Genomic DNA, 22,103 nt, shown 5'->3' with positions numbered 1-22,103 from the left:
TTTCTTAACTTTTTGTATAAATAACAAACTATGAAATACGAAATACAATTTGTTATTTTAGAAGTTCAAAAATATATAGCTAGTATTTAGTAAAAAAATTGAGTTTTGAATAATTTTTATGTAATGGTTGTGTGTTTATAAAATGAGGTTCCATAGATATACATTCACATAATATGTATCAATTGCACACTTTCCTTACATAAATATTTGATGTGCTAATAATTAGAAAACCCCTTTACACTTACTTACAGTATCCTTGACGTAAATAATAATTAACTAAACATTAAAGTTTTCCACATTAAAACCACTTTGCTAGCTGCCACATTGCCACATAGCCACACCCCTTTATCAAGCATTACCATAAAAACAGAATAAATAAACAAATAAATAAAGTGGAGCAAGCAGAAATGAAAAAGGGAAAAATGATTCCCGCTGAAATTAGAAAAATTTATATGCTGAGCATTACCAGGGCAAAATGCTTATGCCAGCAGTGCTCCAATGATACGATGCTACAGTGCTACAGTGCTACCAACTGCAACTTAACTCGAATTCCATTTTAATGACCACTTTTGTACGTGTCTAACATACTAATCTCCTTTTGTTTTGTTATCTTTTTTCCGTTTCATTGTGTGCGTTGCTTTGACTTTTGCTGCTAATTCTTGCCATTTATATATCAAAATCCTACAAACGTCGGGCATGCAACGCAACCTTTATCATAAAAACATAAAAAACACACAGATGATTGCCTTGATCCATTGTGCTCGGGCCATGGCACATGTGTCGCTGGTCAGTGCTATTGTAAGGCCGGTTGGCAAGGTGAGGACTGCGGTACCATTGATCAGCAAGTGTATCAGTGCTTGCCCGGCTGTTCCGAGCACGGTACTTATGACTTAGAAACAGGACAATGTGTTTGTGAACGGCATTGGACAGGACCAGATTGCTCGCAAGGTAAGTCTGATTTTCAATTCTCCCTAAATGTAGTGCAAATAATTGAAAATTAAATATTTACGTAGTTTATGTGTGAGAAATTTCAATTAAAAATGTGTTACAATTTCCAATTACACTGCATCAATTTATTTGAAACGACGTGTTACATTTTTATGGGCAATAAATTAATTCAATTATGTGTAATAGTGCCAGCCAGGAAGGCGACAAAATAAAACGAAAGACATTTTAGTTTATGGATTTTATTTAACAATAAAAAATTGCTCAGAAACTCAACCGAATCCGTGCAGAGTTCGGTTCCCTGACTTATGCAATTTTAATTTCTCAATTTAGTTATGGAATTTTAGTTTAGGGTTCGGCCGGAGTGAGCTGGGTGGGAATATTACTTAAAAATTCTACCATTCCACCTACGGTAGAATGGTGCTCGAAGGGTTGGAGAGTGCAGTGTTCATAGGCAAAAACAATATTTTGTTTATGTGCTTAGAGATTTGTTTAAAATTCCGTATGCAAACAGGTTTACTTTGTTGTTTAAATAGTAAATCTGGAAAATATTTTTGAACATTTACACAGCACACAAATGCAAAGTACACAAATTACACACGTGCAAGGAAGTGCTCAGCAGTTTGTGTTAACTTCAACAGTAGTTCAGTGTGCAAATACACAGAATTTGTGCAAGTAAATATGGCAACGGCATTTGTTTGATGGATGAAATAAAGAAATTTGATTGATTTGCAAATTGTTTGCAGAGCAAGAAACAACAAACAGCAGGAAAACCGTAAACAATAACAACAATGAAAGTAATTTTATATAAAATTATGAAAATACACACTAAACTGGACTGCACAGTTGAATTAGTTAATAACACAGAATAGTAGCTTTGATGCAGGACTACTTAGCAGCATTTCACATTAATACATATACTTAGTATACAATCAAAGACATCGACTCAATATTGTATTGACATATTTTCTTCAACTTCAAAAAAACACCTCAACTGCAATAAATTATAGAATAAAATTATATTAAATTCATATTAGAACCTATGTTCATCCATAAATCACTGATGTGAAAAGAGGAGAGTGCCCTTAATACCAGTTAATAAGTTTGGTCTACACTTTTCAGTAAAACCTCTCCAATTGAACTCCATGTAAATAATTAGAAAACTGTTGATTACTCTAACTTTTGGGTTTATTTGACTTTTATAATGCTTCTCCGGGAGAGGGCTAAAATGCCATTGCTATAAGCTTTATGTATTTAATATAATTAATATAAATTTTCATGTAATACAGCAATTTAAAATGGATTAAAATAAAGCTAGAATAGCACTACTAATGCTTTTCTTGAATATAAAAAATTACAATTTTTTACAAATAGTTTTTTTTATAACGGTTTAGAAAAACCTTATTATAAAAAAAATACAATGATTTTGTAGTTAACTAATAAATAAAAACTATTCTTTCTAATTAGTTTAAACACTACATACGCGGATTAATATATTTTGAGTTCCAGATTTCAGATCGACTTGAACTTTTGAGTACCTTTCAAGAAACAATTTTCTATGAACCAAAGCTACAACTGGCTCTTATGCCTTACACTTTTGATCGACACCTAACACAACCGGCTACGTACACATAGCCGGGATTATATATATTATATGTGTACTCCCGCGAGTGTTCTGGACGGACTTCTTGACCCTATACTCAGAATAAACTGTTTATCTACTCTATTTATATTATTACGACTAAATTCGTAGATTGTTTTAGAGTTACTCTTCTGAATAGCACCCAAATCAACACAGTAGGTACATATAAAATTATAGGTTTTTTTTTTGGTAATTTTTTCATGTTCTAAGAACATGAGAAGTTTTTATATGAACATACTTCCCTGTTATGTGGGATATAAGTTAGTATATAAATTTTTAATTGCTGACACAAAAATTTTAATGATAAATTAGTAACTATTATAATCGGTTCATATAACCCACAAAAATATTTTTAACATCAATATTCTACATAAATTATAATGTTATTAATTCAAATCTATGTTTAAGCAAACTAAATTCTAAAGAGCACTTAATTTGATTAAAACTTAGCAACCATATGATCTAAAATCTCACACGAATATATTTTATTAAAATTTGAAGATGTATTTTTGAAGTGAATTACACTCGAAGACAATCTTTTAAATGTTATAATGCTCTATATTAGATATAATAATATATTCTATATTTTACATAGACACTTTGCGCAAAGCATTTAGTTCATCTTTTCAAAGAACAGAAATTGATGATAAATAATTTTTTTCATTAAACCTAGATCTATTTTATCCTTAACAGATATTCTCGTATATGAAATTATTTTGTAAATAATTTTATAGCTAAAATTAAATTAACTAAATAATGCCAATATTGAGTTGCCTATTTAATTTTTTTAATTAAATTAATTTTAATTTTATCGAAAGTGTCAGATTTTTTCAAGATAACTATAGCAAAATAAAATCATTTTCAAATATATAAATAATAAAATATGAAAAATAAATAATACTTTAACTTATTTAACTATTAGGAGCTTTCCAAATCAAAGGCCATTAGGAAGTCATTAGCTAGGTCAGAATAACTATAGTTGTATGGAGAGGAATCAGAGAGATCTTTCGCTCTGGGATGGGATTTTGATCTAATTTAGATAGTGGACAAGAAAGATAGTTAGATAGTGGACATGAAAAGGTTTATTGCTTATTGTTGTGAGCACATGAGCAGGTAGGCTATAAGCAATTTTTATTCACTTTTGAATAAATTTTCATTTCTGAAAATCAATAATGTTCTAAGATATTTTATTTATAAGATTGTTAAAATATATTTAAAATCTTTCGGATTCGTTGTGCATACAAGCAGAAGAAATTTTTTCTTATGTGTTCAAATGAAATTAAATTAAATAAAATTTATAAATGAAGCAATTTGCATTTCACATCTGAAAAGTCTGTACGGGACTCAGAGCTCTGTGCACATGAATGCGTGCATGTACCGAGTGCGAGTGCGAGTGCGTGGGGCTGCAGTGCATCTGTGCACTTGTGCATTTGATTGGAATTTGATCAATCGATTACCGCATTACATGCAAATTGCTTCTGAGTTTCATATGCAAATAACTTTCAGTTGCTACAATTTATTTATTTTACTGTTTTACTATTTGCTGCACTCTAAACCATGTGTTTAGTTCCAAACGCAGAATGAAAACTTGCAAAATTCTGCATAAGCTTTAATATGTAGCTGTGAATACATAAATACATACATGCAAATATATTTAAATATATTAACATGAATAAATATCAGGTTGTTGTGTAATTCATGTCATTTAAAATAAATGAGTCAGTATTGCAAAGTTTTTGCTTAATATGTTTTATATAATTTAATTAAAATATTGTTTTAATGTTTAATTTTTTAAGAAAGAATTTGCTGCAATTAATGCAAATGAAAATACTTAAGTTTCATTAAATTTGCACAATATTATTTAATTATTTTTAAATAAACATAAATGCTTTAAAAAATGTTTAATTAAAATTTTTTTGATTTTGCAGTAATTTTTTAAATGAATTTTTGCTTTGCTCTATCAATTAAAATTGCTAATTCAATTTCATGCAATTTTAACATTAAAAGCAGAATAATTAAATTTTTAACTTCTGACCATAAAACATATTTTTTTAATAAATATGCTTTTAAAATATTTTTTTTTATCTTTGCATAAGCATTGTTTCTCCCAAAATAGCTATTAATATTTAAATATTTTTTTAATTAAATTATTTTCAATATTTACAATGATAGTTGATTCAAACAATAACCTTCCTCTACAAAATCCCTTATGTTAGACAATAGCCCTTTTGTAGTCCCAAATTCTCACTATACAATAATAAGTTTTTAATCAAAATAATTTCTACAGCAAAATCATAGTTTTAAAATATATTTTTTTAAAAAAATTTATATATATGGTATATATAACTGCTTCCATAACTAAACATCTAAAGGTATACCTACCGTAGGTTGAAGGTAACTCTGTAAATACTTTCCTATTTTTCGTTGTATATTTGGTCGATATGTCGTAGGACTTTTCATTTAAAAATATCTATGTTTGGCTGAAGTATTCAACTTATTTTTAGTAAGTAAATTTTAGCATAAAATTTAAAACTTATGACTTCTGAAATCGCGCAAAACATTTGTTTTTCATGGCAGCGACATTAAAAATTAAATAACAAGCAAGAACGCCAACGGGACAATAAAATAAAAAATGTAACAGTTTGTAACTCATACGTAAGTGAAAAGAAAACGGCTTTGCAAAAGTCAGCCATTTAAAATGTTGCTTCCTTCATGCTCTTTGAGCCACTGTAGGAGTATTTTATAGCAGAACCTACACACATAACGACATGTACATATGTATACACAATTCCAATATGTGCACATAGTAGTTGATGCCGATACCAGCTCTTCCCGAGCAAAAATGGCTTGGCTCACATTTTTTGGTGAAGCACGTAACGTCCATGACCAACACTCGTCGACCGCTAACGCTGAGTGTTGGTCGACGGTTGTCATGGGCCAAATGCCAACTGTATGTATTCGAGCCCAACATATTTAGTGCTTGGTTTGTATTAAATTTTTTGATAATTCCTTTTTTCGCAAACTGACTTAAAGTCGTTGCAAGCACGTAACACCGCGGCAGCAGCGCAAAGGGACTGGCGGCGTTTACCAACACTAAAATTGCAACTTTATTGTAATGTTCCACTTTTACGTTATGCTTACGTTGTGCTTACGTTTGTATGTGTAGTGTGTGCCAATGGTGTTGTGTTGGCGCTGCGCTTATATACGAACATTAAAAATTTGGCATTGCATACTATTAGGCGCACATATAATAATATTATGAGGTATATGGCCAACATAACTTGTACGTGTATATGCGGTTAATTGTATGTAGGCGTAGTCATCGCATATATGGCCCGAGTCGTATAAGTTAAAGTCGTAAAGGTGTTGTAACTGCTGAAATTTTTACTTTTATGAGCTTTGCACAACACGCTTCGTTTTATAGATATTTACTTCATCTATTTGTACGCTACAGTTTCTTTTATTGTTATTGCATTATATAACCTTTTTCCCTTTGCACTGCCTATTATGGCCATAAGGTAAAAATTTCCAACACTCTAGTCTTCGTTTTATGTACATTCTGTATTATTTTTTTTTTGTTTTTGTTACTTTGCTTATTTTTTCATATATTAAAAGAGATAACTGTAGCAACTTCCTGTAGCTTTGCTTGGACTCCGGTATGTATTTTGGTGGTCTTTGTGGGTATAAGTTTATAAATGTGTTGTTTTTATAGCCACATACGCATTTTTAATATCCTTCTTTGTAGTCTCTTTAGCTTTTAAATATGTAAATTTATTTTGCTTTATATTAAATTGCAAAAATTACAACACAAACTGCAATACAAAGTAATTTTATTGTTCAATATGCTAACAAATATAGTTTTTATACTATTTTTACTTATTATTTTAATACCCTTTCTATCTCCAATAGTTTTTTAATAAAAATACTGATCGAAAAATCATATATTTTTATGAATAATTTGAAACAATCTCTTTAATTGTTATTATAATAATTAATTTTAAAGTTTTATACGGATGGAAAAAAAATATTTTCAATGTATTTTAAAATAGTCTATTAGAAAATTGAATTCACACTCCTTTGTTAGTTTTAAATTTTCTAAGTAAATATTTATTGCAACTCACTTAACCATTTCGATTAAAATTATTCTTGTGAATTAAATTTACATATCAAACCTGAGAATGTCAAGTTCTTCTGAATTATTTCGAGAGCCTTTTGATTATATATTTTACGTTATTTTGTAGAGAGTGTTCAATGAGAGGGTCTTATGCCATAATTTTATGCCATGATCTGGGTAGGCTTTAATAATGAGACAGAGTATGTTCCAGTGTCTCTTCGTCAAGCACTGGCGAATATGATCTGCAGCGCAATTTCTCCTTGACTTTACGTTGCTTTATATACTTCTAATCTTGTTCATATATATTGAGTCAAAACCTTTAGAATTAAAATATGTGAGTAATGTCGTTTTTGACCTGGCTGCTGAAGCATGTTTAGCACAACTCCTTTGTATGTGACTACCAGAAACTAGAATTAATACAAAAATTGATTTAGGAATCGATCAGTGAGTCACAGTGCCTCTTTGATCATTGATCATTGCTCATTTATTTGTATAACCAGGAACCCAAACTTTAGTTACCTTGAAATTGATACCCAATAACTCATTACTAATAAGTTAATAATTGTTCTGCATTGGTAAACTATCTTGGTGCATATATAAAAAACTGAAATAGCCTTGATGGCTGCCTGACTGTATTATTTTTTGGATTTAACTGTATAATAAAATATTTATATATTTTTTTGAAGTGCTTCTCACGCTGTTAATAACTTTGTCATGTTTCTGTGTGTGTTCAAACAGTTATTTCCTTGCTGAAGAGCGTCATGAAGTTTTAAATTAAATTTAAAAACGATACTCAAGTTTATCATGCATTTTATAGTAATTTTTTCAATTACTTCACCTCGTACTGACTCGTATATCAGCTGTAGTGCTCAGCTCTGGAAAGGATGCTCTTCAATTATTTCGAAATTGCAATTGACATATAAAGCTGCTACTACTCCACCGTCAGTGTAGTTTAATGTGTTCACATTTTTTGCAGTAATGCAACTTACGCCTAAGTAACGACGGTCCTGGCAAACGTTGTGTATTGAACACATTCTGAGCAAATGGAACAAAAAACCTCAAGAAACCTATATATATCGATATATACATAACACAGTGTATAAGTTTATTTTAAGGTGAAGTCCTTGACCTCATCGATTTTCCATATTTATACTTCAAATTACTTTTATGAAAACATTTTTGAATTGATGCCCGTAGTGAAGTGTGGAGCACTTCACTATGATTCAAAATATTAAGGTTAAACTGAATAGTGGAAATATGGTAAAAAAATTTTAAATAAAATTTCATGAAAACTCATCATAAATAGTTTTAAGTAGACATTTTTATGTTAAACTAATTTCGTGGCAATTAACTCATGGCTTTTACATCAAAGCAACTTGTTAAATGTCGCTTTTGCACTGTTCTTATTAGTTGCACTTCACCTCAGTGTTGTTCTTCCAAAGCAGCTTATGCGCAACTTAAGCACTTAAATTAGCACTAAATTCGCTAGTTTTGCTTTACTTTCGTTGCATCTTTCAAAACTATGAAACTGTGTTCTCTTTTAACTTAAATAAATCGAGCGACTCGCAACCATTTGTTGCTTTTATTTCATGACCTTCTTTGCCGCTCCGAATCATTAAACCTTATCTCATCAATGCACACTGAAAACACACTTGAGTGGTTCATTTTTTTAAGAGCCCGTTGACAGGGATGCTGTGTCTTCAAATCGCAAAAAGGTGCCACTGAATAAACATAGAGAAAGGCATTAACCTACAAACTCCTTTGTGCTCGTAAAACACTGCAGAATTCCTTACTTCCATCAATTTTTCTTCACTTCTTAGCCGTGCGCTCGTTTACGCAACTTCACTGCAAAGGATGCAAAGAAATTGTCTGTCTGCCTGTGTTATGAAAAGCGTGTTGACGTTCTTATTACATGTTTTGAGCTGATATTGCCTCATAACCCGCTTCATTCCTTTTTTCTGCCGCCGCTCAGAAGTACGTTACCTTAAGCATTCACGGAATGCTAAGCGAAGCCGTAGTAAACGTACTTCTTTGAAACATGCTTTCTTGTGCTTGCTGTATGAGTGATCTTATCTCATAGTAGAGTGCTGAATATCCTTTCAGGTGTATTCCTGTAAGTAAAGCTGTCTGTCACTCTATTGGCGTGACTGACTGTGTGTTGATTGTGAGATTGCCTCGTCGCTAAACTTACGTGGCATGAGCTCAATCATTGATTCAAAGCAAATTTAAATTTATCACAAGCACCAAAGGATGATACCTATAAGACATATACTTACATATAAGTAAAAATATGTACTCGTCGCTTACATAAATTTCATAGAAATTTCCTTTCATATTGTTTCCACACGTTGACGTCGTACTAGCAAGGCTACGAGATTTCTAAAGCAATATGACTAAAAAAACTGCTTCGAATGCAAAGGGTTAATGGCCTTTCAATGCAAATTTGTATAAAGTTAAATTGCGTTATAAAAGTAAAATGTAAATAGTTGAGGGAGCAAATGGAATAAACGAAAAATTACACTAAAGGATACGCAAGGATGTAGTGCAAATACGTATAGAAACTAGTGTGTTCATATATGGTATATAGTTCACATCATAAGGGCAAAGAAAAAGTAAATTCATTTAAACTGCTGGCAGTGTGGAAATATTAAAAATGAATTCTGAAAAGGAAAATTACTAAAAGCAAGCAATTTTGATTTAATATGCATTAAAGCTAAACTTGCAAACATACAGTGCACTAAGGATAATATAGATATTAAATGCAGAACTTAAAATATCAACTAGAAATTAAAGTTGTTTTTCTTTTACCGAATTGCCTCCCACAAACCAAAAATCTTTACCTATAAAATAACTAATTAAATAAGCAGGTTTTGACTAATTTAAAGAAAAAAAATTTTTGATGGAAGTAAAAAGGAAAAGAAATTAAATATCAATTTTTTGTCGACAGACAGCTGGATTTATAATAACACAAATACTCGTTCTGAAACATATTACTTGCCTATTAAACTATGTTATTAAGCCACCGCACCATTCATTGCTATAAATTACTAACTAAACAAAAAATTATATAGTTCTAATCAGTTTTGATTCACAAATATAGACTAATTAACATGTTCATAAATTCTTTTCAACCACAATCTTTTTTTAATTCTCTACCTTTACGTCCTTAGATTTTCAAAATGTGGTTCGAGCATCTTTTTTGCATTTTTGCATGAAAAAGACGAAAAAAATTGTCATTTTCCAGACGTTGCCAATAAATTTTGAAGAAGTTCTTTACCTTTTTCACAAGGAAATTAGCTTCAAGCACAATTTATCATTGACGTACTTGTGTACATATCTGCCGAGCTCACTTTTTCGCGCTACATTTATTAAAATCGCATTACTTTCGCACAAAATAGCGATTTATTTTTCCAATTGAAGCAAACGTTGCCACGGTACCCACAGTAAATTTGCTTGAAAGGCTGTGCATATCCCATAAAAAATTGAACAAGAAAACCCACAGGCATCAATATCGAAGCGACCGTAAAGCTTCATCAAGAAGAGCAGCAGCTCAGTGGTATCAGTAGCATCGGTAACAACGGTAGCAACGGCAACGGCAACAACAGTAACAGCAACAGCAACGATAACTTGCAACACAATGTGGAGGACATGAAGTCGCAGTTCTGTACAGAAATGCATCATTTATCATCGATGGAACTGACAACATCGACACCACTGCAAAAATCCCACACCACCGAAACCATTTACTCTCCCATAAACCCTACATTGTTGTTATATGTTGTGTAGTACACTCTAGTACACACTAGTGCACAGAGACCAAGGTTACCCTTTCTATATTTTGTATTTATAAACTTCCGCTTCTGTCTACTAATGCAGCCAACGCTGCCAGCGCTCGGAAGTCGAGCGAAAAATGTCAGCTTTATTAAGTGAGCGCACTGATAGAGCAGCGGACTTAAAACTTCAAAAATAAAAAAGTTGTTATCTATCGATTTTGCTTCTAAGGACGTATTCGTTACAAACTAAGTATAGCAAGAAAATGTGAAGCTAAAATTATAAAAAAGGTACTCCACATAGTAAGAAGAGTAGTCAAGGAAAAAGGCGCCGCACAAAGGAAGAAGTGAATTCTATGAGATTTTTTTTCGTACTATTTTTATTCGTAAGCAGCAGTTCTTGACTTTTTTGATAAGGAAAGTGTCATAAATGTGGGCGTGTCATAAAAATGGCAAAATTTACCAGAAACATGAACCGCAAGTGAGCACGGTAATAAAGTTAAAGTATAAAGCATTAAGTATAAAGAAAGTAAAGAAAGCCTTGTTTTTTTTGTAAGTAAACTGGGAACCGAAGGACGATATCGCTAAATGTTTACTTTATTAAAAGTGCGACCTTTTTTTACAGTAGTGCCATTTTATGGTCTTTTCATTGATTTTGCTTAAAATTGCTTTTGCAATTTGTCAATTATTTGAAACTGATGGCGAAAGTGACGCGTGTTTTTTACGATATATAATAAAAAACAGATAACATTATTAAACAATATGTTTAATTGAATTAGTTTTATATTCATTAAGAAGTCCGTATTTGAGTTTATTATTTGTGTATAAAAATGTTCATAAAAGTGCTTTAAAATCATTCCAAATGATATCTTGATCCGAGTTTCCAATGTCAACTAAAATCCAAAAGTTGTATTTTGTTTTATTATGAATTATTAAAAGTAGGTCATAGTCACATACCTCACATGCACTTTTGCTTTTAAGCCTATTTCTTGTACATACCGAAAGCTCTATGTGTACTAGATCGGAAGAAAGCTCCATATATTCATTGCGCGAAAGAAAATGAGATTGTTGAGGAATTCGTTACAATTGCGATAAACACGCAAATATTACAGAACAATCTTTTCTTGCTCCAGCAAGAAACGACTGTATTTCGTACGCTATTAGGATATTGTCACTAAGATAGTCTTGAGATCAATGTGAGAAATGTGATATATCTGGCACAATAGATACTTAAAACATTGTTCAATACACATATCTAAAATAAAATAAAATAATTGAAAAATAACGAGGTCGCCTACATGGATCGTAAAGAATGACTATTACTCTACTGGCCACGTCTGTAACTAGTAACCATACTTATCAACTTGGAGCTAACGAGTTCAACTTCCATTCTATATATTGTTATAATCATATCATTACTTTATAAATCGAAATGCTCATATTTAACAGAAACTGTATTTGTTGTTCCTTGTGAATCCAATTTGTAGCAGAAAATCATAACAAATTACATCTTTCCTGTAACTTATTTATTAAATAAACTTGTGTTAAATATGTATATACATATCAAATATATTTATATATATCACAAAAACATATAAATAGTGGAATAGCATTTAAGGCAGACAAATATACTCTCCTTAGGAGTCAAGAAGTATTATATTAAATTATCATGGCAGTCTCTTATTTTTTGGATTACCATAACTCTGTAACTACTGTAAAAAGTCTGTTAAATTTTGTTTTTTTTTTGTTTCTGGAAAACTAAACATAATATATAGATCTTCCACATTGATACTTTTCTCCTGTTATTACATGTGGTATTATCACCAGACTATGATGGTACAATTAAAACCTCAACAACAAGGATTTTGATCTCATACTGCATCTAAACTACTATCGGATTTTTAAATTGCATGTTCTCTAACATTAATACCATTGATATCAATATTAATAATAATATTATTCTAAATAATATCCATTTCAATTTTAAAATTAGTGTGTGCTGCTACTGATATTTTGCATATCGCTAGAACGTTACTGTGTTATTAAAAGCATAATAAAGTAGTCTAATCATCCTAATTAAATTAAATTTTAAGTAGATTGTCTAATTTACCAACTGGTACTCGTTCAATAATTTCATGAAAATAGGACTAATCCTTGTAGCAATTATAAGACATTATCAACACTAATAATTTCCTTATTATTTACTCAGATATCCTTAAGTTTACGCAATTTCAGCGAGAAAGCCTTTAAATACGAGAAAGCCTTTAAATACAAATGAACTACATAAATTTCAAATGGTTGAGACTAGTTGAAATAATTTATGTCCTGTATAATCCTTTTGAACACACATATCTACATATAATACATACGATACGTTACGATTTAGTAAGAAATGTTGCAAAGCATATCGTCATTGCAAAGCAAATTAATCCGGTCATAATTTTTCTAATATTTTCCAACTAATTTATTTTCATTTTTCAATTGCAGCTGTCTGCAGCCTGGATTGTGGACCAAATGGTGTCTGCGAATCGGGAAAATGCCGTTGTAATCCTGGTTGGACCGGAAATCTATGTGATCAGCTGCCATGCGATGCCAGATGCTCCGAGCATGGACAATGCAAAAATGGCACATGTGTATGCTCGCAGGGATGGAATGGCAGACATTGCACATTGCGTAAGTTCTATTCTATTTGAATTCCGAAAAGGAACTTATAAAATTTTATTTAAACATAAATTTGCATTAATATCAAATGTAGATTTAGCTTTGACATATCTAAAGAAAAGTATACTTATATATTTAATATATTTTACAATAATTTATTGGTTCAAGTGAACTTTTTCCCCAGAAAGCCATAATTCGAAGCATTAATTGACAGTTATTAACATGAATTTACTGCAATTAAGTAAATTCAAAAATATTTCCTGGCTGTTAACTTGTAATTTAACGATATTAGTTTTGGCGGCATTACCGAGACCGCGCCTCAGTCCCAAGTGCCAACTGAAATAGCCACAATCGAATTTTAAGCAGAAATTCACAACAACACAAAACAAGGACCTAATTTGGCCGCAACATTACAAACACTGCCAATTATGAGTCCCCACCTGCGAGCACCCATCAAGTTCATTAACTACCATCGTAAAACACAATTTCACTTCCTGCAACACCTACACCAATAACCCAATACCAACGTCAACGCCAACAACAACAACAATTACAATAGCAACAGCAACAATTACAATAGCAACAGCAATTGAGCGCCAAACACGAGTTAGTTTTTGAAGGGAACAAACGCAACTAGAAATGCCATTAAAATTGATTCGCCACAATTTAATATAATAACAGGTCCTTTTATTGTTTGTTTCCTGCTCACTGTACGCCGTTATGCATCCCGGCATTTCCTTTGACTTAAAAATATTTTCGCAATAAAATACAATGAAACAAAACAAAATGAAGTCAAAATTTCAGTAATTAAGCTCGACTGAGACGCGAATGTTGCTCTGTTTTGTTAAAGAAGCCGAATTTGTTGCAAATGTTTATTTGCCAAATGACGTACACAATACACAACGCAACGCAACGCAGCGCAACGCAACGCAACGTGAACGTCATGAAACCGTCGACAAACCGACACTACGGTGCGACACTTTACGCCGCTACACCCAATGTCAAACACATTAAGGTGCTGTCATAAGTTTTAAGTTTACCCACAAATACTGGCACTGCAGCACAGGCACAGCGCCGCAGAGAGGTGCGGAAGTAAGGCAACACTAATAGCAGTGGCGGTGCCAGATGTCAAGTTTCGTTTCGAGTGGCCTTTTTTCCCTTGCTTAGTGCGGCGTTGAGTGTGTTCAGTGTTGTAAGTTAGTCAAGTTTCTTTCTGTTTATATTTGTTTATTTGTTGCTGCTTAACGAAAACTCCTGCTTTTGCATTACAAAACAATTAAGAACTCAAGTGCAAATTAGCACTTGTAACCATGCGTATGGGTCGCACTTAAGTGCCCACCCCCGCTGCTGGAAAGGTATAATTGTTGAACACTATAGGTTTTCAATTTTAATGTTCAATACTAGGAGTTGGTGTTCTGAGCCGAGGGTTTGGACAAAAGGTCATACATCAAACCACCACAAATGTCAAGGAATATTCTTTATTAAATATATATTATATAAATTATTTGGTTTAACTTCAGTTTCAATATTTTTATTTTTTATATATAAAGTACAATATTATATATATTTTGTGTATATATTATTTTGTTTTATTTTATTTGTGTGTGGCTTTTCTTATTATATTTTACTCATAGTTTTTAAAATATAGCTTTTATATTATTTTTGTAAAACTTGCACCACATTCTTTGAAGATAGTAACATATAGTAGTTTTTTTTATCCCAAAATAACTTGTCCATTACATTTTCACTGTCTAACCACTTCTGCAATAGAAGCCCATAGCTTCAAACATCCTAAACTAGCACAGCAAACTCTCACATCAATCTTCTAAGGGCCATGTTATGGGCCATGTTATGCAGAGTGTCTCGGGCACGGCATGAGTACAATTGTTGTTGTTTTCAATGCAAATTTTAAATTTGAGAATGAGAGAAAAAAGAATATGGCCGTTCAAACTCCGGCATGAGAGCCGGCGTATTTGTGCCCCGGCACTAAGGCAAAACAGTGTTGTTTAGTAATAAATTTCAAAATTTGCGCCTTTTAGGAGCAAACTACTACAATTCTAGTACGATTTGGAGAAAAATGGCAGTAAGCAACACAGCATTTTTTTTATAAATCACTAATAATATAATTATTACACTTTCCGATTTCAATGAAAGGCGTAAGTACTGTTAACAATTATTATAAGATAATATAATAATAAATTAACATTATTACAGCCTCTATGTGTTTTTTCATGCGAGTTATTTTTGGTGGCAAATTGAAAGTGAGCATATCTAAATTTCCTTTCAAATTTAGGCACAACCAAGAAGTAGTAAAAACACAAAATTGGCAATACTGATGTGACACTCTGCATAACATGCATTTTCGGCATAGCCCGAAAGAGCGAAATTTGCCGTGCCCGAGACACTCTGCATAACATGGCCCTAAGTGTGTCAACTTCATCAGAGGTACCCCGTCCATACGCGCTCATGCGCGAATTGCCCACTGCTCCATACATAAGAACAGTAACTCCCGTGACTCGAACAGTTAAAGCTATTGGACAGTTGCAGGAAAAAGAAATCAGGAATTTTCTCTATGAATGCTCAACTTTGGCTCAACTTTGGGTTTTTAGGGAAGTTATATATTAACAATAGTGTCAGACTGTAGATCGGTAAGGGTGCAAGGTCTGAAATAATATAAATTCAACGTGATGAATCTAGTTTTTGTCTTCTTTTTGTACCTTAAGGTTTGTTGTGAGGAATGTGTTAGTAAAACGGGGAAAAGGCGCTAAATGTAGACAGCAGAAAGATATCTGCTGACCTGCCACTAATACTAGTTTTATACTAATACAAGTTTTTGAAATAAATGGATTAAACATGTTTATATTCAATATAAGGAAGATATTGTCAAACAAGTTAGATTTTAAATAAATTGTTTAACTATAATAGTGATAATAATTATCTTTGCACACCGATTTTCATTCGTCCTATTTGAATTATTCCCTTAAACTGATAAAACTTCTATCTAATGCGATACATTAAATCAGTTTGTTTTATAGAAAAAAACTTATTTAAATACCAGAAATCAGTTTTCTGGAGAAAGAAAAAAGATTTAGAAAACAGAGATTCAGAAAAAAGAAATCTAAAAGCAGAGATGTCTGAATTTGTATGAAGTTTTCTATCATTATAGTAATTGTAGTCTCAATATTCAATATTTATTTTAGCACACAAACAAAATATAAACACAACAGCTCATTCTTTAACTCGTTTAGTGAGTGTGAACAAGACTTTATGTTAAATTACCTTAGACGAGTTAAACCTAAATTAATGTATCGTTGGTATGGCATAGAAATGTATGTGTTCACTGATATTTTTTATATTACACACATTATTTTGCAATATTTTGCTAAATATGGAATTCGTTTAAAAATTTATTTATTTTGCACATTGACTGCATACTCGTATAACAATAAAATTTACTACTCATATATGCAAAGTTTTATTAGTTTGATATTAACAATTGCTAAACTAGTTTAGGGATTTTATTTATTTTAGTTTTTGCATGAAACAAAATCTATTTTCCAAATATGAAAAGTTTTCCCCAACTCAACGCAAAAAACTATGAAACAAAAACAAAATCGAAAACGAAAACAGAAAGAAAAAGAAAAGTATCGATCAATTTGAAGTTTGACATTTTGCAGACAAATTGTGAAAGTATACAACCACGAAAAAGTAATATATTAGCATATTGGTGTCGTGTGAAAAACCAATAAAACTTCCTCCTTCACATAAACAAGCAGACGACACACATACCGGAACACGGAATCCTGAATCCTGAGTTCTGAGTCCTGAATGCTAGTTGTAAGGAGCCACTCGTATAAGCATAAACTCATGCAATTTAGAAAGTACTTAACGACTTTTTTGAGTGATTTTCGGTAGCAAAACATACAGTTACCAACAATATCTGTTGTTATTTTTTTTTTTGGTTTGCATAACTTGGCTGTGTTATTTTCCAATAATGCCAATATTAACGGAAATGCCATAACAAAATGGCAGCAAAAATAGCAACTAGAAAATGTGAAAAAATGAAAAAATGAAGGAGAAGAAGTTCCATCCACTACTACTAATGCTACATTATGCGCCAAAAGTTTTTAATATGCCAGCCGCTCACCGCTTTCCTGTGTGACATTCGATTACACGCAAAAGTTACATGAATGTAGCGATTAGGTTTATACCGGAAGCTGTGATAACTCTGAGCTTGCCATTTTTGTAAATGACACATGTCAAGTGACATTAACTCAGCGCCACATTTTATACTACAAGATACGCTTACCTATTTATTTTTTATGCCAATTTGAAAAGTTTTCTTCGCTGTTGTCCTCGTTGTAGTTGTTGTCGTAGTTGTTGTTGGAATTATTGGAGTTGTTGCTATTGTTGCTATTGTTGCTTTGAAAGGACTATACGATTACAGTTCTTTTCCGCTATTTTTGCAAAATCATCTTCATCAAATATTATCAGCATGCTGCGTTCCAGTCTAAGTTTATGGGGTCTGAAACGGGGATATTCCTACAGCTATTGCGCTACTTCTAGGATATTTTAGCGAACTAATGTCTTGCCAAGTTGAAATAATAAAAACTCAATTCAAAAAAGCCAAAAAAATTGGCGTATAAACAGGAAAAAATAAAATTGTTTACATGCCAACGCGGCAGTTGTAGTTGTAAATGTTACAGCAATAATTCGCGTTGTGGGTGAAGTGGGTGGAGTGGGTGGTGTGGTGTGGGAGGAGTTGGTTGAGCTTTGTTGCATGTGACATGTTTATACCGTAAAGTGGTATAGATTATCTTCTCGCTGATAAGTTTTAGTACTTATTTTAGACATTTTCTGCACACTGCCATTATTATTGCTACTACTTTGCTCCCAATTGATTTAAAAATACTCCTTTTTGTTTACTCAGCTCAGCTTTACTCGCAGTGCGTCCTTGCGTTTGTACTACAGACACTTTGGTTGGTGGCTTTTGCGTGTGATTTTCGCTTGTCTCTTGGAAATGACATTGCATGACGGAGTGATTTGACAGTTGACAGCAGTTCTGGATCATTCTTTTTTCCCTCCTCGAAACTGAAACTGTGGTGTGTTTATTTTTTATGTTGTAATCTAAATTTAATACAAAGACCTTAAGTTAGTTTTTTATTGTTTTTGTTGTATTTGTTATTTTGTTTTTTTATTGACTTGATTACGTTCTGCAGAAAATTTGTCAATTTCAATATAAATAAACGAAAATTCGAAAATAGTTTTCTTCCATTTTTTGTGGTAAAACTTTTAAATTTTATTGTTGTGTTGCTTCTCATTGTTGTTGGCAACTTGCTTAGCATATTGATTCAATTCAGTAAATTTCTAACATTTTTCCAATATCACTTTGACAATTTATCGTTTTATGTTTAGATTTATTTTTCGTATTTTTGTCTTTTTTCTATACATTATTTTTAGTCTTTTGTGTGTTGGTTATATTTTATTTGTCTGTCTAGAAAGTTTAAATTCAATTTAGCCTGAGAATGCAATACAATTTGAAGTTAGTTGTCTTTGGTGGCTAACAAAAATAATTGACATTTAAGTGGAGATTACTTTGCATATATTTAAGGATAGGACACTTTTGAAACAAATTTATGAATGGTCCTGTGTGTTGTGTATTTAATTGATGAAAAAATGTCATTGTCATGAAACTTTAATTCAAGCAAATTTAACTTCTTAATTAGAGTTACTTTATTTTCAACATCAAGTTTCTCTATATTATAATGGAATGTTTATAAGATATTTATATGAAAGTGTTCAGGAAATCTTGCAATTCTATTTGAAAATATACAGTAGTAATTTATATTAGCTTATATTAAAATGAAAATTAAAATTTATTGAAATAAATAGAACTTAAAATTATAGTCAAACTTTTCTAATTCATATATGAAGAAGAGAAACAACAGTATTTTAATAAGTATTTCCAAAGGTGTGAAATAAATTACAATATTTTAAAATGTATATATATAAATATATATGACCTCAAACCTCTTCAGTAAAGTGCTTTTTAATATATTCTAACTTTAAACCTAATTAAGTTGAGTTGCCATAACAAACTGTTGTTGGGTTTCAGCATGACGCTGCGTTCCTCTCCAACCATCTTTAATTCGTGCGCTCCTCTTTCACTCTTATAAATATAATGTGGTTGGTGCTCTCTCAACTTGATTACTTCACCGAAAACACAATCCATCGCTAAGCCTTCTTCTTCCAACTACAGTTTCAAATACCTTTTTGGCTGGAACATCTTCATCCATTCTCACAATATGACCAAGCCAGCGCAGATGATGTATGTTGATTCGCTGAATTATATCCATGACGTATTAAAACTCATACAACTCGTGATTGATTCCGATGCAGTAGTTTTCGCTAATTCAGCACCATGAATCTTACGAAGAATTTTTCTCCTAGAAACTTCCAATGCTGGTTTATCATTCTGTGATAGTATCCATGCTTCTGCGTTATACTGAAGCACAGATAGGATCTCCGACCTATAGATCGTAAATTCTGGTTGTAATACCTATTGAGCATTTAATAATTCTTTGTCTGACCTCCAGACAAACATCGTTGCATTTTTGTTACTCCCATTCTGCGCTCATGTGCCGAAGATTTCTTTGTGATCGATAGTAGTAAAGATAGCTTCGACATTTCGCTTGCTAATCCCAATGATGTTGAGGCCTAAGCAAGGAGCTGGACACATATGTAGCTTTCCTGCACATTATCACTTCCGTGACGGGAATTGCAGAGATCAAATGGAAAGGACCAACCTGACTAAAAGCTCGTACGGTACAAAAAGGTTCAGAGAGGCTCGATGATACCTTGGCCGAGCTAGAGATATTGCTTCAACGTCAATTCTGCACTGTCGTGTTAACTTTACAGGGACACTGAGCTCAGATTTTCCGATCCCATATGAGGCTATCTAAAGTTGCTTTGAACAAATCTACTTGTGTCTGGCTTTAGTCTTTTTATTCGAATAATTGAGAATTATCCATTGAATATTTTTCTGTCATTGATTTATAATTGTTTCTGTTTTCATAGATCGTATATTCATGAACTAATGCATATTAATTTTTTACAACATAAGTTCTTCCGTTTTCTTTTTGACATGTTTAGTATCCAGGATGATACCTATAGCCTTAGTAGTATCATGGTACAGGATTTGTACCATGAAATCATTTAAGAATGGTGGAAGTTATGTATGTGTTGTGAAGTAAATATGTGTTAGTTATTTTATATTAATTAAATTTTTGTGGAAATATCTTATTATTTAAAACTTCAGGGATATTTCCGAATTTCTTAATAACCTTAAACTTTGTTCTCCCTAAATTGTTAATTATTTCATTGTATATAAAACCAAATTTTATTGCAATTTTTTTCAATCAAATTATTTATGAAACTTTTGTTTTCGAATACTTTTAATGTTTTTTATAAAATATTACATAAATATTTTTGACATCCTTGGGGTCATAACATACGCTCAAATATGCATTAAAATTCGTTTTTAAATTGCATAAGAACGGGCCATACTTTTAATCTGTTAATGTTTTTATTTTCACTTTATTGACATTTTTAAAATTATTGTAGAGATTTTTTACGAATTTTTTTACTTAATGCCTTGTCATCCTTTCATTTTAGCCGGTTGTGAAAATGGTTGCTCCCGCCACGGACAGTGTACCTTGGAAAATGGCGAATATCGCTGTGATTGCATTGATGGTTGGGCAGGCTCCGATTGTTCGATTGCATTGGAAATGAACTGCAAGGACAATATCGACAACGATGGCGGTAAGTGAAATATTTCTAGGCTTATTTTCAATTAAAGCTTTTTAACTAATTCCATTTGATATGAAACTATATATTAAAAATATGCAATAGTTAAGTATTCTATTGCACACAAGTCTTTATTATTCCATATATAAATAAGTAGTCGTTTTTCTGAAAAAAATTGAAAGCAAACCTTAAAATATTCGTCACACCCAAACCCACAATGTAAACTATATCGGCTTTGCACTCTTAACTTACGTAATTGAATTAGAAACATAACAGAAGGGAACTGCACCCAATTTTTCTGTTGAAATAATGTAAACATCCTTTTTATTGAACGAGAGAACACTGACAATTATAGACTGAAATATGAAAGGCTTTTCGAAAGTCCATAAAGTAAATTTAATTGAAGAAATTAAATTGAATATTGTTTTATATAATATGCGATATTTGCACAAATGCCTGTTTGTTTTATGGGAAATATATTTTATGTTCGTCTTTACGGCAGTTCTATTTAAGTTGCTAGTGTTGTAGCTGCAGATAACTTAAGTGTTTACATTTACAATATTCATTGAAAGGAAAGCTAAAAGTATTGCTTCGTAGGTATCAAGTGGCAGAATAAATACCACTCACATATGAATATATATATGAGTACATACAATGAAATATGGAGTACCTCTTGCTTATATTAATGAAATGTCTAATGTAGTGGGCCTAACATTTCAGAAATTCCATTAACAATCTTTTCCAAAAGCTTTTGGGAATAAACTTGAATCCGAACTGAAATTGATTTTCTTTATTTTCGATTTTTTTACTCGATTTTGTGAGCACAAATGATTGAAAATAAATAAATAAAATTGAATAAACTAACGAGCAAACGACGAAAACATATAAAGAGCATTTCAATCAAATTTTTGTTTGCAATTTGATAAGAATTGCATAAACCAATTTATTAAATAAAAATACACAACGTATTCCCAAATGTATTTTATAGTTGAAAATTAAATTTCCAAAAATACTCAACATCGCCAGATGAAAGTTTAGTCAACATATGAAGTAAACATTCTCGTATATGTTCTCGTATATATAAAAATGCTTTTTTCACATGCTTTTTCCTTAATTTATTTCATCCTATCTGCGTCTCTAAATTTGTAATTTAGGTTTACCTTTC

At 31.7% G+C, this 22,103-nt stretch overlaps 1 protein-coding gene across 1 annotated transcript in view; it reads left to right on the top strand.

Annotated features, from left to right (window-relative positions):
• LOC119666306 (teneurin-a-like) overlaps positions 1-22,103 on the top strand; it is an 80,277-nt gene that overhangs the window by 49,520 nt on the left and 8,654 nt on the right. The window contains exons 6-8 of the mRNA XM_038075588.1: positions 739-948; positions 12,959-13,144; positions 20,807-20,953. Of these exons, the coding sequence (XP_037931516.1) occupies positions 739-948; positions 12,959-13,144; positions 20,807-20,953 (543 nt within the window). The remainder of the gene's footprint in view (positions 1-738; positions 949-12,958; positions 13,145-20,806; positions 20,954-22,103) is intronic.

This window comes from Teleopsis dalmanni, chromosome 1 (genome assembly GCF_002237135.1).
Source record: "Teleopsis dalmanni isolate 2A chromosome 1, ASM223713v2, whole genome shotgun sequence".
Taxonomy (NCBI): domain Eukaryota; kingdom Metazoa; phylum Arthropoda; class Insecta; order Diptera; family Diopsidae; genus Teleopsis; species Teleopsis dalmanni.
The sequence above is the reverse complement of the archived record's forward strand: the minus strand, read 5'-3'. Positions and strand labels throughout refer to the sequence as shown.